This window comes from Falco peregrinus, chromosome 5 (assembly GCF_023634155.1).
Source record: "Falco peregrinus isolate bFalPer1 chromosome 5, bFalPer1.pri, whole genome shotgun sequence".
Taxonomy (NCBI): domain Eukaryota; kingdom Metazoa; phylum Chordata; class Aves; order Falconiformes; family Falconidae; genus Falco; species Falco peregrinus.
In genome coordinates, this window is record NC_073725.1 from 103627803 (window position 1) to 103645677 (window position 17875).

At 50.7% G+C, this 17875-nt stretch overlaps 1 protein-coding gene across 1 annotated transcript; it reads left to right on the forward strand.

Annotated features, from left to right (window-relative positions):
- The first annotated feature begins 4 nt into the window (after positions 1–4).
- On the forward strand, positions 5–12582 carry MCM2 (minichromosome maintenance complex component 2). The gene is made up of 16 exons (XM_005230005.4): positions 5–71; positions 577–764; positions 1352–1527; positions 2184–2447; positions 3456–3675; positions 3994–4201; positions 4921–5055; positions 5254–5445; positions 6560–6653; positions 7161–7411; positions 7666–7792; positions 8008–8120; positions 8244–8477; positions 9261–9443; positions 10423–10578; positions 11506–12582. The coding sequence occupies exons 1-16, from the start codon at positions 66–68 to the stop codon at positions 11614–11616; spliced, it is 2658 nt and encodes an 885-aa protein (XP_005230062.3). The 5' UTR covers positions 5–65; the 3' UTR covers positions 11617–12582.
- The last annotated feature ends 5293 nt before the right edge of the window (positions 12583–17875 follow it).

The window sequence follows — 17875 nt, forward strand, 5'->3', positions numbered from 1 at the left end:
CGCTTTTGCGGCCACGTGGGCCAGTTTTCGCGCGGAATCCGGCGGGGCAGGAAGAGGCGGCGGTGATGGCGGTGAGCGGCCGGGCCGGGGCGGCGGAGCGGTGCCAGCCCCGTGGGTGCCGGTACCGGTTCCTCCCCGCCGTGGGAGCCTTGGCACTGCGGTCACGGTCGTGCGGCGCCCAGAGGGGTGTCGGGGGAGCGGGGGGGGGGGGGGGATGTGAATGGGGGAGCGCGCGCCGGGGACCCCCAAAAGCCGAGGGGAGTTTCCCCCGTGCCCTGCACCGGAGGAGAGACCCGGAACCGGGCCTGGGCAGGGGGGCCGGAGCCCTTCGCTCCGCTTGCTCTGGGCTTGGAGGATGGATCTCCGCACACTCTCCCATGCGTTCCCGTTGCCATTTGCAATAAGGGCTCGTTATTTTAGTCTTATCCCCAAAGACTCATCGCTGATCCATGCCCCCCCTCTGCCCGCCGCCCCCCTTGCAGAGCTTCCTGGAAGATCTGATTCCCTTCTGCCCCGGGCCGGGGAGGGGGGTGCCCCGGGCCCCCCGGCCTCACCCGTTCCCCCTCGTCCTTGCAGGACTCCTCCGAGTCGCAGGCGGCAGCCACCAGCCCGGTGCGCAGCTCACGCCGGGGCGATGCCTTCACGTCCAGCCCCGGTGGGGACCTGCCCCCCTTCGAGGATGAATCCGAAGGACTCCTGGGGACCGAGGGGCTCCCCGAAGAGGAGGAAGAAGGGGAAGAGCTCATCGGGGAAGGGATGGAAAGGTAAGAAAACAGGTGGGAGCCAGCTTTTTGGGGGGGTTGTGTCTATGGATGAAGTTTTGCTAACGGGATGTAGTGCAGCCAGCTACATGGGGGGCTCTCCACCGCGGTGGTGTCCCTCTGCTGTGGTGGTGGCTGAGGTGAGAGGGCTGAAGAGCTACTGGATAGTGGAGAAAAGCGAGGGCGTGGTGTCATTTGAGTCCTGGAAGAGCTGAGCAAATTGCAAGCAGGGAGCAAAGTGCCATCACAATTCAGCGTAGGTAAACCAAGATCTCCCTGGATGAATGATGTGCATCAAGCCTAGATCCTTACTCCTGCAGGCATAAATTTTGAAATTTTTTCACTCAGCCAGGCCTGCCGGCAAGCTGGTGAACTTTAGAATACAAAGGCTTGAATGTTGGCATTCATAACTATGGTGCTGGAGCCCTTTGTACTGCAGGGCATCTTCTGCTGTGAAGTGCCTTCCTGCTCAACGCGTTCTGTCTTGCTGCAGAACAACTATCCTGACACCTATGCAGCAGTAGCCAGAGAAGGGCTGGAGAAGGGCTTCCTGGAGCCTGGCCTGATTCAGTCCTTTCTGTGTGTGCTAGGGACTACCGCCCCATCCCCGAGCTGGATGTCTATGAAGCAGAGGGCCTGGCCTTGGACGATGAAGATGTGGAGGAGCTGACTGCCAGCCAGCGGGAGGCTGCAGAGCGAGTAATGAGGCAGCGAGACCGCGAGCTGGAGCAGGGCATGGGCCGCATGAGGAGGGGGCTGCTTTACGGTAGGTGGAGATGAGCTGTACCCCGTGGGCCGCTGATCCCTGCGGGGTTGGGTGTAACCTGGCCCTTGTGGGGAACCTAGACTCTCACCCTCATATTACCATGGAGGCCACTCTAGAGCTCCAGCCTGTTTGGATTCTTAGTGAAATTACTGGCTGTGGGCTTGCCTGGACTTCCCAGTGTTTTGGGGAGTCCCTTTGTTTTGGGCTTCCTAGGAGCTCACTTGTTCCGTTCTTCTGGTTGCGTGTTCGCTGTTGATACAGTCAGGATCCTGGGCCTGTATCAAGGCTTTGGAATTCTACCGAGTGTATGCTGTCGAGTGTGTTGCTGTCCCTGTAGAGACTTTTGTGGGCTGGGTGGGAGAGCTTGTGATGCACTTGGAAGCCCCTTCCTTGGCCTTCCTCCCTCAGTGCATTAATGGGCACAACTGTGTACTGTTGCACACAAATCTTATTCACCCCCATGAAGTCTTTAGTGATTTTGTGGAAGATTTATGAGCCAGGCTAGAACTGAATTTAGGTTGGGCCTGGGGTGGCTCTTGGTTTGTATCCCAGGCTCTGACCTTGCTTCCACAGCCTGTGCAGTCCAACTGTGACTAATCCAGAGGGTAGGAATGGGAATCCCAGCTCTTTTAACAATTTTTCCTCCCAACTCTTAGATAGTGATGATGAAGATGAAGACCGTCCTTCACGGAAGAGGCGGCTGGCAGAACGGGCTGCCGATGGCATGGAGGAGGAAGATGAAGATATGATTGAGAGCATTGAGAATCTGGAAGACATGAAAGGGCATTCAGTGAGGGAGTGGGTTTCCATGGCAGCTCCCCGCCTTGAGATCTACCACCGCTTCAAGAACTTCCTGAAGACCCATGTGGATGACCATGGGCACAATGTCTTCAAGGAGAGGATCAGCGACATGTGCAAAGGTAGGGCTGGGTGATTAGAGGCTCTCTCCTCTTTATGTGGGTCACAGTACTCTGCAGTGATCCAGTCCATAGGTGGATTTTTTTCTGCCAGCCCTGTTTGTCCCAGACATTGAGTCAGCGCTTTAAGAAACTCTGATGCTGATGGAGATAAATGAATAATGGAGACATCTACTGTCTTCTTTGATTCTGGCTGACTAATTAGAAGGCCCCTGGCATCTACTACTCATTAATATTCATATCGTAGAAATGCTAGCAAAAGAATATGTGGGGCAGCAGACAGTGGTCTGCAAGTTTGCAGCCTGAAAGAGACAACAATTGCTTGCTGTCTGTGCCAGTTACTTTCTCACACTGGAGACTTGGTTATCCAGCAAGGGGACACAAATAGGCCTTGTGACTTTGAAAACCATGTCAGTGTTGCAGCTTCGTATTCTGAAGCCAGAAGAAGCAGTCATTAAGGCTGTCATTGATAAATTTTAAAAGCAGAAATTGTCACATCTAGGAACAGCTCACGTAACTGCAGTTGTTTGTATTTCTTTATATTGAGGCAGAAGTTCCAGAAGCTTGAGTAGGGGATCAGGGTCAGTGTTATACAGCTAGAAAATAAAAGGCATTTGTCTTGTCCCTTTCCAAGAACGTAAGATGCAGGAGGGTTTTTTTGCCAGCCATTCAGCACAGTTGTCTCTCCCATTAACTTCTGTTTCCTGGAGGTCTGTGGGAGAGTTGCATGCTGGGCTGACACTTTTGAGTCTTAGGAGCACTGAGCCTGGGAAGTATCAGTGCTGAACTGGAGAGGAATAATTACAAGCTTGGTACTGATGAAGAATTTGTCAGAGAAGTAAATTGAAAAGTTTTCCACCCGTTTTCAAATTGGTGGCCTCTAAATATTTTTCAGGGAAGACAGATGTCTGTAAACTGCAGCCTGCAGGTTACAGGCTTGTCTGTTCTGGCTATCTTTTGCCTGAGAAGTGAGCAGGTTGAAAATACAATTCACCCCATCTTTTTCTTAAGAGAACAGAGAGAGTCTGGTGGTGAACTATGAAGACCTGGCAGCCCAGGAACATGTCCTTGCCTACTTTCTGCCTGAGGCCCCAGCAGAAATGCTGAAGATCTTTGATGAAGCAGCCAAGGAAGTGGTGTTGGCCATGTACCCCAAATACGATCGTATTGCTCAGGAGATCCATGTCCGTATCTCACACCTCCCTCTGGTGGAAGAGTTGCGGTCACTCAGGTAAGCAGCAGAATTACTAGCAGTGGCTGTGTAGCCTGCAACAGGCTTTGGGGTGCTCAGGAGGAATCATCTGTTAGTTAAATAGTTAAACCTTTGGATAAATGCCAACAGGATGACTGATCTTATTACAGGAAAAAAGTCTTACTAAGGATGAACTTTCAGTGTCCCTGAGGTAAAACACAAACCTGGGTAGAAAACTCTACTGATAACTGTTTCTTACTAGGCCTTTGGTAGTTGTGCCTTGTAGAAAGGGTATTTCTATAGGGTGTTCTGCTTCTGTGCCCTGCAGGCATCCAGCATCAGTCTGTCTTTCCTCAGGCAACTGCACTTGAATCAGTTGATCCGGACCAGTGGAGTGGTGACAAGTTGCACAGGGGTCCTGCCTCAGCTCAGCATGGTCAAATATAACTGCAGCAAGTGCAGCTTCATCCTGGGACCCTTTTTCCAGTCCCAGAACCAGGAGGTGAAACCTGGTTCCTGTCCAGAGTGTCAGTCTCTTGGGCCCTTTGAAATCAACATGGAAGAGGTAAGAGATGTGCTTGCCTGGGTGGTGCTGTCTGCTCGTCCTGCCCAGGCTGCTGCACTGCTGGTTCCTCCCAGCCCTGCCTTGGCTCCCACCTGGAACAGGCTTGATGCTGGGAGGGTGGTCTCTAGCTGTATCTGGGGGTCTGTGAAGATAGATCTTGTCTGTTTGAGCTCTTGACCTGAATCTGCCCAATTTAGCAGCCAAAAGTCATTTACTGCCTCACTGTTAAGTGTTTGGGTTGAATCTTTCACCACAATCATCCCTGTGGTACACAGTTACCTATTCATGTTGTAGAAATGCAGACACAGGCTGTCCAGCTCTCCTTCCCAAGTTGGATCAGTATTTCCGATCTGCCAGCTAAGGAGATTAGAGGACCGTAGCAAAATCATTGATGTGGATCTTCTGACTTTCATTCTTTGCTTTGCTATCTTTTAAATGGAGCATCCTCCTCCTAGGAAATGGTCCAGTATTTGGGTGGACAAACACTGTGGAGGCTGAAGCACAGTGGTGAGATGTGGCAGAGTACTTTCCTGTCCCCTTTGTTGTCTGTCGCACCCTGGAGTTGCTCCTCACAACCTCCATCCTCCTCTGCCCATAGTTTTCTGACCAAAGTATAGTAAATCTTTGAATGGACCTTCTCTGGTGAGGTGCTTTTCAAAAACATTGGCCATGCTGATGCCTGCCAGGCTTGCTAGGTAACTTTTATTTTGTTGCTGCAGACGGTCTATCAGAACTATCAGCGCATCAAAATCCAGGAGAGCCCTGGGAAGGTAGCTGCCGGCAGGCTGCCCCGCTCCAAGGATGCCATTCTCCTTGCCGATCTGGTTGACAGTTGCAAGCCAGGGGATGAGATTGTGAGTACATTGTTGAACTCGAGTACGGGGTGAGCAGAGAGCATTTTTGAACTCTTGACATCACGGGAACATCTGTGGGGACTTCAGGGATTGTCCTCAGATGCGTTTGGGCAGCTACTTTTGAGAATGGCCTCTTAAAATGGAGAGGGGGCTGTTTTGTACCGTGCAGACACTGACATCCAGCCTCCTGGTTCCCAGGAGCTAACAGGCATCTACCACAACAACTATGACGGCTCCTTGAACACTGCCAATGGCTTCCCAGTGTTTGCGACTGTGATCCTGGCCAACCACATTGCTAAGAAGGACAACAAGCTGGCTATTGGAGAACTGACTGATGAAGATGTGAAAGTGATTGTGGGTCTGTCCAAGGATGAGCAAATTGGGGAGAAGGTGAGTCAGCCTCAGACATCCCTTCTTTTCCTGTTAATAGCTTGACATCGCCTGGCAGCCGGATCAGAAAGTGATGAAAAGTGTCAGTTGGCTAAGCAGTGGCTAAAGAAACTTCTAGACATCCCAGTTCCCTCTGAATGGTCTTCTGTAGCTCTCAGACAGCTGTTAATGAGAGTGAGTTACAGGAGGGAAGTAAATAAGAAACTTCAATTGTACTTTTGGGCGTCACATTTTCTGTTTCTCCCTTTCCTCCTCTGAGCCTTCCACATCACAACAGGGCTGGAGAACGAATGAGAGGCACTCAGACACTACTTACATTTAATCATTGTTTTGTCTTTCCGTGCCTTGAAAGCAAAGTGGGGGAAGTGTTCTGAGGGGCCAATGCTTGGGCCTTCAGTCCCCTTAAGGGGATGTTATTACTTAGCTTAAGCCCTGGGAGAGATCTTAGCTTTGCTTGTCTGCATGCTAGGACCTGAATCCAGTACTTGAAAGAAGAAAGCTCCTCGATGGGTCCGTGTTCAACGTCACTTGAGTCAAGTTTAAGCTCTGAAATAGGCGGACTTCACTCTCTTTTTTTCACTTTGTTCATGCTGTTTTTATGTTGACTGCTGTTCCCCGTGGGTGAATCAGCTTCAGTTGAGCCAGGACTATTGTAACATCAATAGTCTCCAGCATCAGGCTATTATCAGAATGCCCTCGAGAAAATAAGCCAGTTGGTCGTAATATTTGACCATGATGACAATTCGTGTGCGGTGTAGCCCATTCAGCTACTATCACACGCAGTGAGTAAGTCTCAAATCAAGGTCCCCAGCTTTGCAATGGCTGATAACAGCCACTGCAGTGTGCTTTGTGTACAACAGGAGTGTGGAGGCAGTGGCAGTTAGCTTCCAACACCAGACTACACAATCTGCCATAATAGCACCATTTTTTAAGCACCTTTAGGGGACTCTGGGTGGGTAGTTACCTTTGAAAAAGCCCCATCACCTTGGATAATAAAAGACTCTGGAGACAGCAGTATCATAAGGGTCACTGTAGAACCTTGATGATGGTCATGCCAAATTCTGTCCAGAATAGGAAATTATATTCCCTGTTCAACTCTTGGGTTTCCTTTCAGATTTTTGCCAGCATTGCCCCATCTATTTACGGACATGAAGATATCAAGAGGGGCTTGGCTTTAGCTCTCTTTGGTGGAGAGCCCAAAAACCCAGGTGAGTGTCACTTGGTGTTACTTCACTCTGCTGAAGGCAAATGAAACTGGGTTTGTGCTGCTGCAATGAAAGCGGTTAGAGCTGTCTGTGTGTCTTGGTGATAGATGAGGTAGTAGGCTGGGGATATCTGTGATGGAAGTGGCTGCTTCTGTCATGCTGAAAATTCTGGTGTGACAGTAGAAGCGCTAAGCCTGAAATCAGCTGCTGCTGCAAACCTGGGCAAGGTTTTATCCCTCCTCCTCTAGGAGGTCATGTTTGATGCCCCTTCAGCAGCTGGACCTTTTGCCATCCTGATTTGTTGTCATCCCCTTAGAAGGGTGTGTTCGGCAAGGTTAGAAACACTATTTTACACGTGACCCCCTCCAAAGCTGACTTTCCCTCGACTTCCCTGTAAAGTTTTTTCCCTGCCTGCTGTTTGCCTTCCCTTCAGCTTTGTGGTGTTCAGGTCAGGGTAGCTATCAAGCCATGCACTCAGGTGTCGATGTGTCTCTCCCGTCACTGTTGTAGGTGGCAAGCACAAAGTCCGTGGTGACATCAACATGCTTCTGTGTGGAGACCCTGGTACTGCAAAATCACAGTTTCTTAAATACATAGAGAAGACATCTAGCAGAGCGATATTCACCACTGGCCAGGGTGCTTCTGCTGTGGGCCTCACAGCTTATGTCCAGAGGCACCCGGTCAGCAAGGAATGGACTTTGGAGGCAGGAGCCCTCGTGCTGGCTGACAAAGGCGTCTGCCTTATTGATGAGTTTGACAAGGTGAGGCCCAGTGTCATCCCTGTGGGAAGGATTGGCTGTGGAGGGACCAGCTGTAACCTCTGCTATGAGGAGATGCTGTAACTCATGGTACCATCTCCCAGCTGACCCAGGTTCCTGCAGTTTGCTTAGCTCCTTGCTGGCCCATAGTGCAGTGTGCTGCCTTTTCAGAGCATCAGGAGCTGATTCCCCTTGGTGTGTTGGGCAATGGGGTGAAGGCACAGATTCTGTTTTAAGTCATTCTTGCTTTCTCATAGATGAATGATCAGGATAGGACCAGTATCCATGAAGCCATGGAACAGCAAAGCATTTCCATCTCCAAAGCAGGCATTGTCACATCCTTGCAAGCCCGCTGCACTGTTATTGCTGCTGCCAATCCCATAGGTAAGTGCTGAGAGATCATAGGACCGTCTTGGGCTTTCAGCATCAGTCCACAGTCATGAGAACTGTTGTACAGCTGCCCCTCGCTCTACCTGGTTCCTTCTATCTGGAGCAGAGATGAAGTGAGCGGGAAAGTCTCCAGTAAGCTGCTGGAGGTCTGTGCTTCAGAGCTTCAGCCTTGGAGCCCGTGTTTGACTTCAGTTGTCTCTGTGATCCAGGTGGGCGATATGACCCATCGTTAACTTTCTCCGAGAATGTAGACCTGACAGAGCCTATCATCTCTCGATTTGATATCCTGTGCGTGGTGAGAGATACGGTGGACACTGTGCAGGTATGAATCTGAGCTTGTGCTGGGCTTGTGGTACTGCTGTTGGGATGCTCAGCTGCAGTTACCCACTGAGTTTTGCTGTCTGGTGAGTGTCTTCAGTGTCTGTTTGTCCACTGCTGTCTCCAGGATGAAATGCTTGCCCGGTTTGTTGTTGGCAGCCACATCAAGCACCACCCAGGTAGCAAGGAGGTAGTGAATGGGGACATCATTCTTCCCAACACATATGGGGTTGAACCCATTCCCCAGGAGATCCTGAGGAAATATATCATCTATGCCAAAGAGAAGGTCCACCCCAAACTCAACCAAATGGACCAGGACAAGGTGGCCCGGATGTACAGTGACCTCAGGAAAGAGTCTATGGTGAGAATATTGAGGAAGGGGGGGAAGAAGTATGTAGACTGCAAATCAGCCTTAGACTGCTCCAGCATATGTTGACACATTCTTGCCATGCCTGTCACAAAAGTCTGTGCCACTGTTTTGTGAGAGACAGGCAGATCCTGCAGTGTCTGCTGAACAGATGATTCTTCATCTAAATGCAGTCTCTTGCCTGTTGGTGATCTGTGGACTGATAGAGTGGACACATATACTAGTGCCTGCCATGGCAAAGTCCTCTTACTGTCACCCAGTCTGGCAGGCACACAGGAGACGTTTGCATTCACTCAGACCCATATGCTCCTCATACATTACAGGGAGCTGTTCTGTGTAGAAATGCCCTCCTCTTTTGTCTGTGGGATCTTTCAGGCTTGTTTCATGCTCTCCATGTGGAAGAGGAATTTGTTGAGGTCAGAGGGAGATGTTTGGAGCTTGGGAGACTGTCTTTTCTTTTGTAATTGGCTTTTTTGTTTCTTTAACTCTTCCTAAAAGTTGCTGGAGGAAATGAGATTGCTGTTCCTGGAAAGGCACTAAACAATGGCAAAGAGGGACGCCACATAGCATCCCCTTGCACGCTGCTGAAATAAAATGTTGGACAGGGGAGCCTGTACCACGCTGCAGAACATGCCAGCAGGTGGCAGAGCCTCCTTAGCCTTAGCCAGGAGCAGCTCCCTGCAGAGTAAAGTATGTCCTAGGCCAGAAGCCAACTATCTTGCCCCTTGTCTTTTACTCTTCGGTAAGGAGTTGCCTTCTCCCCCTCTCCCCGCTTAGGCGACCGGCAGCATCCCCATCACAGTGCGTCACATTGAGTCCATGATCCGGATGGCCGAGGCTCACGCCCGCATGCACCTGCGGGACTATGTGGTGGAGGATGATGTCAACATGGCCATCCGGGTGATGCTGGAGAGCTTCATTGACACGCAGAAGTTCAGCGTCACGCGGAGTATGCGCAAGGTAGGCACTGGCTGAGCTGAGGGCTGTAGCTGCACCCCAGACCCCGTGGCTTTGACCGCAGCCTTCTTGCGCTGCCCTGGCTGTGGGAAGAGATTCTTCCATACTCTGCAGGGGTCTGTCCTGCGGAATCAGGCACTGAGCCCCTGTAAATGGAGTACTGCAAGTCTGAAGGCACTGCTGCGTGACTGCTCTTCACTAGTCTGTGGTGGGGCAATGTATTTGTTGGGGCTGAGAAGGAAATGTACCCCGAGCTTCTGTATTAAAAGCGCTGCCATGTCTCTCTTCTTTTTTCGACACTTTCCCTGCTCTTTTGGCACATGACTCCCGCTGCTGCTGCTGCCAGGTGATCCAGCTGAGCAGGCAGTTAGTTTCTTCACGTATTTTCTAGGGCTCCTCAGGGGACAGTTAACTACAGAGCGCACTCTGTGGTTTCGTGCACAGCCTGCCCTTTTCTCTGAGTGGCAGGGGCTGGCTCCGAACAGCTCTTGGCTGGCCACAGCCTGGCATTTATCCACTCTGAGTGTCTGCCCTCAATCTGGACAGCTCGTGGCCTCTCTCTTTGGCTGCAAACAGCCGGCCAAGTGTGATGTCTGCTGGGGAGGCACAGGGCAGACTGGGTTAAGGGAAGCTGCTCTACGCCTTCCCCAGGGCCAGCGCTCCCACAGCTGCTTCACCTGGGAGCAGCACACCTCCACAGCTGTGTGCTGCTCGCCCCCAAGAGGCTCCAGGGCCCCTCCAGAGACTTTAGATGTGTATAAGAGCAGCCAGCAGAGGAGTGTAGTGGCTGTCATTGCATGTGCAGGTGGCATCTTGGCAAGACTGAAGTCCCTTAAGAGACACTAAGGGCACAGGTGACAGTAGTGTCATTTGGTTCCCCTTGTGGTCTGTGGAAGGAGGGGTGAGGTTGGTGCTGGGCTCAGGAGACTGCAGTGCATTGCTCAGTTCCTGACCCTCTTGGCTCATCTCATCTTTCTCCCAGACGTTCTCCCGCTACCTTTCATTCAAGCGAGACAACAACGAGCTGCTTCTGTTCATCCTGAAGCAACTGGTTGCAGAGCAAGTGATGTACCAGAGAAACCGCTATGGAGCCCAGCGAGACACCATAGAAGTCCCAGAAAAGGATCTGGTGGATAAGGTATGGGCTTATCGTAACAAGCCTTCCCTGGAGCTGTTCCTGCTCTCTGCAGCCTCAGAATCAGAGGTGTTCTCTGATTAACACTGGTCTTTTTCTGGTATCATAATTCAGGAGGGGATGTTACAGGTCTGTTTCACCCAGAATCAAGACTGCATCATCTGTCTCCTGCTCCTCACTTGTCTGGAAGCTCTGTATTCTTTCCCCTCCATTCTCATGCACCCCCATAAAGCTTTGGGTTTGGAGTGGTAAATCCTGCAGTACTGCTGGTGCTTTGCAGGTGAATGAGAACACAAGTTCCCTGGCACCTGCGTTTGGAGAAGCAAAGAGCAGAAAAGTATCTGTTTGTATGAACTTTCCCAGTCCCTCCTGAGGCTCATCCTCCTCCTTAATGTATCTTCATTTTGGTCCAGGGGATGCGCTCTTGACTGGAACTTAATGTGCAAAGTATTGACCTTGCTTGGCGCTAAAGCAGTATTTGATTCCTTGGTTGCTGCTTTTATGCTCTTTGCATCAAACGTGCAGAGTAACTATTTCCAGAGCCACATCTTGGTGCTGCCAGTGTGACCACCTGCAGCCAGAGGTCTGCAAAATTGTCTCCCACCCAGTGAGGTATGAGGGACTTTTGGATAATAGTTACATTCTACTCTAGTGGAAGTAAAAGGACGAGCTGAGAGCAAGCAGGTGCTGAGCCAGCATCCTGTCTTTGCTCAGCTCAGCTCTGCCAATGCTCCTTCCTCCTGACCTGCAGTCTCCCCTGCTACTGCAGTTCTGGTTCCTGCTGAGCAAAGCAGAGATTGCTGACTGTCAAATTTTATGCAGCCTCTGCTATGGAAAACCACATGGTTTGTTGTTTAGTTTTGGGGTGTTTGTTTTTGGTTTTTTTTTCAAATAAACAGTTACCTCTTCCCTCCCTCCTCCTCCTCCCAGGCTCGGCAGATCAACATCCACAACCTCTCAGCCTTCTATGATAGTGAAGTGTTCAAGATGAACAGGTTCAGCCGGGATGTGAAGCGGAAGCTGATTGTCCAGCAGTTCTGAGGCTGGCAGCAGTTTGCCACGTGCTCCTGTGAGATGAGACCTCTGTCGTGCAGCCCTCCCAGGAACACTACAGAGATCATGATCCAGAGGGACTAAGCTGCACATTCTCTTGCTTGCTTTGTGCCTTACGGATTAAGCGAGTGCTGAGCTGCGGAAGACCTTGTAAATAGAACAGAATTAAGTAGTTAAATGCCCAGCCAAGTCTGTTTAGCAACTTCGTTTGCAGTTTTGCCTTGTAGCTAAGCACAACAGGGAGAGAATTGCTGGCCACATAGATGGCACGTTTGCTGTTTGTTTGTTGCTAGTTGTTACGGGCTAATCTGCAGGAGGGACCAAGTGAGAGCATTCAAAAAGCATTTGTCTGCTTTATCCATGCCCCTTGGATTGCAAGTACCCTCAGGGATTCTCTTTCCCATGTCTGGTGACTGTACAGCCTTCTGGGTGATAATTGAGATGGCTTTCAACTCTCTCTGAACCAGCCAGCCTCTCAGCTCTAGGCCTTTGTGCCTGACACTTGACATTTCCCCAGGTGCCTACGTGGGTTGACCTTGTGTTTGGTTTCTGCAAGGGCGGGGGGGGGGGGGCGGGAGGGGGAAAGATGAGAACTGAAAAAAATTGTAACCTTTTCTAATATTAGTGGTTATCTGTATGGGCAGTGAAAGCTCCTTCGGTACCTACTGGGGAATGTCCAGAAGCCTTGGGGAAGGAGCTTCCCCTGCCTTACTGGGTGCTATGTCTGTGCAGCTGTCAGCAGATGTGAATTTATGGCTGGATTGAAGTGTTGGCACCTAAACTGAATGCCATTTCTCACAGCCATTTGTTGAGGGTAAAGTATCCATGGTGCTGGTTTTGGGAGTAGCAGTGGAGGAACCCTGAGCTGGAGATGCTCAGGCAGGACAGGATGGGCTCAGTGTTGACATGCAATTTTCTCACTGTGTGTGTTTTGAATACATTTGTTTTTCAATACTTTGTGTTTCCTCCTCTTTTTGGAACTCCTGCAACCACAGCGGGAAGAGTATAAGTGAGCAACCTGGATGCTGGACCAGCTGCTCAGTGGTTTGTGGGGTTGGGTTTGGCTACAGACACATTCTGTGTTTGCTCTTCAGGTTAGTAGGAACTGCCAGTGCTGGTCTCTCAGCTATTCCACATCTTTGCTGTGGATGGATACCAGGACATGGTTATCCACAGGACAGTCTCACGAAAGCTGCTTTTCCCACCAAGGGCCTGCCTGCTGTAGCTCTTTGCCTGTCTTACCTGCTTATTGGAGCACTGATGCCTCTGTGGGCCTCTTTCCTGTAAATTTTTTGTATCGCCTTGAGACTGTCCCGTCACATTATGTATTTCCCACCTCCCTTCCTTTCCCACTCTTGGGTTGGACAGCCTTGGTCTCGTGTCTTGGCTGCCACTGGATTCCAGTCTGGGAGAAGCAGTAAACCCTCTCCAAGACACAGCTGAGGTCTGTAGCAAATGTGCTTTGCCTGGCTAGACACGGGACCGTAAGGCATCTCCAGCCCCCTCCCGCCTGTGCCTAAGAGAATTTGTAAGCTGGCTGCTGCAGTTCTGTGCTGGCCAAGCAGAGATGTCCTTGGCTGTCAACACCGTGGGGTTTGTCATGGTGATGTGCGTGCGTGTGTGTCCTCTCAGCCTGGTTGTTATTCAGGAGCTAGCAGGGCTCGAACCCTGCTGGGGGCTTAGCACATGACACTCAGCCTGAAACTGGCTCCGCATGTTGCCTTTTCTGTCTGCCAGCTCCCTCCTGTGTATTTGTTTAACTGTTTTGGCTGGTTTTTTCCCATCCCACTGGGTCTCTGACTACCAGGGCTTTCCACAGGCAGCCCACGGAGACATGCCTTCCCTGGCATGCCTTCCCTGCCTGAGCTAGCCCTTTGCTCCCTGAATGCGTGCCTGGGTCAGGCATGCGCTGGAAATGCCAGAGCTGCTGTGTGCCTGAGGTTCCTCAGGGCTGGGCACAGAGCTTTTAAGCACCTCATCTCCTGCTGCCAGAGGCCGTGGGCAGAGGCGATCCCTGGGCAGAGCAGCTGCCAGCAGTAGAAAGCTGTGCCCAGCTCTGTGGGAACCCGCATACCTTGCTGGGGAAAGCGCTGGCCCTGAGGTAGCAAAACCAGCAGTAACAAGGGATGAAACAAGCTTACCAAGCAACCTGAATTTGTGTTGTGTGGGCATGAACATTGGGTATGGGAGAGGAGAAAGGGGCGTTATGTCGCACTGAGGAAATACAAAATGTTTCCTTAAGTGCAACCTTGTGAAGCCTCTGCTATGCCTGGGTGACCCACTTCCGTTAAATTCATGGCCAAGCCTATCAACACAAACCACGAGGCAATACACAGGAATGGAGTAGGACTCCTGATTTTCCCAGCTCCTTGCCCTGCTGCTGGACAGGGCTGTTGACAGTCACCCTTCAGTTCTGCCCTACAACTTACTCGTGCCTCCTGCGCTCTGGTCCCACCCCACTTGGCACATGGTGTGAGCTGTGGCAACAGAGAGGTGCCATTGTTGGAGTCACTTGTTTGTCACTTTGCTCACTCTGCCTCCTCCTGAATCCTCACCACAAAGGCCGTTATGCCCTCCTACCTTGCTGTGTTGCCAGCATCCTGCAGAGCAATGAATTCTTGCAGCTGCACCCTTGCTAATGTTGGCATCAGCCGCTCAGCGGAGTGTTAATGCCAGTCTGAAGGCATGTTCCTCCTCTCACGGCTGCTGAGCTTTTCAGGTTCCCTGGAGCAAGATTTGGCTGTTGACAGCATCAGGTGTCTGGTCTGGACAGGGGTGAATACAGAAGCCGCTTTGAACAGGGATTGCCTTGCCAGGGGGCATGTTGCAGCTGAATGTAGCAAGGATTTTACTGCAGAGCTCTGGAGATCGGCAAGCCAAGCTGCACTCTCATGAACTGAGGAGCTGCTCCCCTGACAACTTTGAGTTTAGCTGAGCTTCAGCACTTGGCTTCTCTCTGCTGTGATTCGAAATTGCACAGCACCTCTGACAACCGGGGGCAAAAGCAAGAGTCTTGGGGAGGTGAGGTTTATCCACAACAGGCTGTGCCTGGGCTCAGATGGAAGATGAGAAGGGTGCTCCTTGCAAAGTGGCTTTGTGAAGCCAAGTAGTGTCCCTTCCTAGTGGTCATTACCCCCTTGGGATTGTGGTTGCTGGCAAATTCTGGTGAGACTGGCTTGGAAGAGCATCTTGATTCGAAAAGGGTATGATGGGCCAGATCCTGATCCAGTTTAATTTGAACATGCTGTGTGCACACTCCTGAGAGGACAGCATGGCTCTCTGCATCTCAGAAAAAGCTGTTTGACCTTAGCCCAGCATGGAGCATATGTATACACACACATACAAACAATGCATACTTGCCTGCTTGGGGTACGTGAGCAGGTGCCTGCAGATAACCAGCTAACACGTGAGGGTGTGTGATCTGGGAAAAAGGGGGAGACAAGCCCCCTCTCTTTCCCACCTACTGACAGGGTTTAGAGTTTTGATAGCTTCTGCCTTTATTGTGATCATAAACCAACACGCTACATCTGCAAGTCCTGGGTTGTATCCAGTGTGCTGGCAGCCGTTTCTCAGTCTGCTTGTCAAATGGCAGGTGCCCCTTGAGTAGGGGAAATTCTACCTCCAGTAATACTCTTTTTTTTTTTTTTTTTTTTTTTTTTTCCCTTCAAATTAATGCCAAAGCCACTTGGAAAAATTAGCATATGCAGCATTTCTGGTCCGACAGTGTTTCATTTTCTCCCATGCCAGACCTTGGCTGGAACCCACTCTGTCCAAGAGCTGCCTGGAAACTGGTTGACAAGAATTTTCCCAGTGTATCTGTGTTCAAGATGCAGCAGCTGCGATGAATAGTGTTATCTTCCTGCCCTAGAGGAGGCCAGCCAGCTGCAGTTCAACCAGGAGGGCCATTTCAGGTGCTTAGGGCTCTGTCCTTGTTGACCTCAACTGACCTGAATTCCAGCATGTGATCACTGAGCTGTGAAGACAGTATGGGAATGTGTTTACAGAAGATGTGTATTTACAGGTACAGGTAAGTCACTGCAGACAGCTACCCCTCATGCCATGCTGCAGGGAAGATGCACTCTGAACTTCCTAGTATTTTTCCATCTCCTAAAATACTTTTCCACTTAACAACGCAGAGCCAAAATTGGATCAGGCTTCTGCTGTGTTTTGCATCTATTATGCAGTTCTTGCTGCCATGACTGATTTAATGTCTCCATTATCATGGAGCACTGGTCTGCCAACAACTCCAGTCATCCAGCATGCTCTTCAGCCACAACTAAACATCTGAGGAGCCTCAGGGGGCTGCCGAGTGATGCATCTTCAGAGCAAAAGCTCCTTGGAAGGGGGCTGTGCTCCTTTCTGCTCGTCTTGCAAGTCACTTCTAAAGGCAAGGTGAAGCTGTGAGGCAAACGCAGGGGATGGGCCAGGTTTCTTCTCTAGGTTATCTGGTACTCAGTGAGATCTGAAAGTAACTGTCCTGTGTAAAAGATGCCAAGGAGCTTCAGTTCCACCAAGCCACATGGAAACCACATATGTAGGAATGGTAGTAGTACCCCATCAGCCAGTGCACAGCTCTCTGACAGTGGAGTCAACAGACACCACTCCTCTTCAGATACAGGCTGTTCCCTCCACTCTGAAGATACCCACATCCCAGGCTAGCCAGCTATTAAAGAACCAGGAGTTTCTCTGAAGATTATATTAGGCTTTTCAGCTTAGCAAAGAAAGGTATAAACTACCTCTAAGGTCTTCCTAATGAAGATACTTTGCTTATTAAGAGACAGAAACTCCCCTCTAATTTCTCAGGTCATCGTGCAAGGAGAGAGGCTTATGTTGTCAGGCCCCTGAGGGCGCTAATAGGCTTTAATTGCCCTAACCAGGCTCACCTGGGGCATCCATCCACCCACATCCACAGCCGGGTGCTGTATTTAAGCTCAGCCTGGGGCCCTTACTGTCTGCCTGTGCTATGAAGTGGGAGTACTGGTTTTTGCTTTACTGTGCTGGGTTATAGTCCCTATTGCTCTAGGCTGCCTACCTGGTCTTTGTCCACTGCTATGGAGCTGCTAAGTGATCACTGGATGGTGGCTGCCACCAGCAGAACTTGATTCTGACCTGTGGACTAACTTCCTGGTTTGATGTTGGACCAGCTTTGTCTCCATGAGCTTCTCTGAGGGTCAAGACTTCTGGCTGAATGTGGTTGCTACCCCTGAGCTGCTCTGCTCATCTGCCTTGGGTACCTGGGGGGAGGCTGTCCTGCTGGCTGTTATTGTGATCAGCCCCCTGGTGTGCACTCCCCAAACCCTGCATAGCAAGGGCTTGGTGGTCACTTGCTCAGGTCATACCTCTAGAGCAGGCAGAGCTAAGACCAAACTTCCTGGCTCTGCTGGGCTTCAGCCTGCTTCTCCTTTTACTCTAGTAAAAAGCTTCAGAAGGTCTGAGGTTTGCCTGCTCTCACAGCATCTACTTTTCTGCATTTCTGCAAATTTTCTATCCCTTCCAGAAGGGAGTTTAGTCTCTGTGTAGGATCTGAGTTGATGAGCTTAACACAGAGATAAGGGAGTTCTCCAAACTGTGCTGTACAGAGGCCCCAGTTTAAATGATGTGCATAATCCCCGAGAGATGCAGTCCTTCCTGCCTGGGAGCTTAGTTCCCCCTTCATGCAAGTGGAATGCTGCGGCCATTCCTCTGCACGCTACCTCCAACAGAGCAAAGAGGCTGGGTTGCTCTTCCCCTCCAGTGAGGAGCCCTGGGCTATGAGGAAACTTGTGCGGGCTCTCAGCTGGAGAGCTGTCTGCTTCCTTGCCCCAGGTGGCTCTGTTAAAGGTTATTCTGGCCCCTTAATCAAATTCAATATAGCTTTGTTTGCTGCTGCCCTCTAGAAGTCCGCCGAGGTTTGCTGTCAGAGCCTCCTGCAGGAGACTGGCACGGCTATTAATGCAGCAATCCACTCTGCTTTAGTGAGGAGGGAAATGTAAAGCTTCAGGGATGGGAGGCAGCAGGAGCACGTGAAAAACTGAAAAAGTAAAGCACGACTTGTGCTTGCTCATCCACTGCACCTTACAGCAAGGGGTGGGAAACAAGCAGGGCTGGTAAAGGCGCTGTCCCCCAGGTGGGCAGCGTGTCCTGCCCTAAGGGGATCAAGCTGATGCAAAGAGATGAAGAAAGGCTCAAAGTGATACAGAAAATCCTGCTCCTGGGCTCTAAGCAGAGCATATTCTGTTCTGTTCTGTTCTAATTACAGTCTATCCTA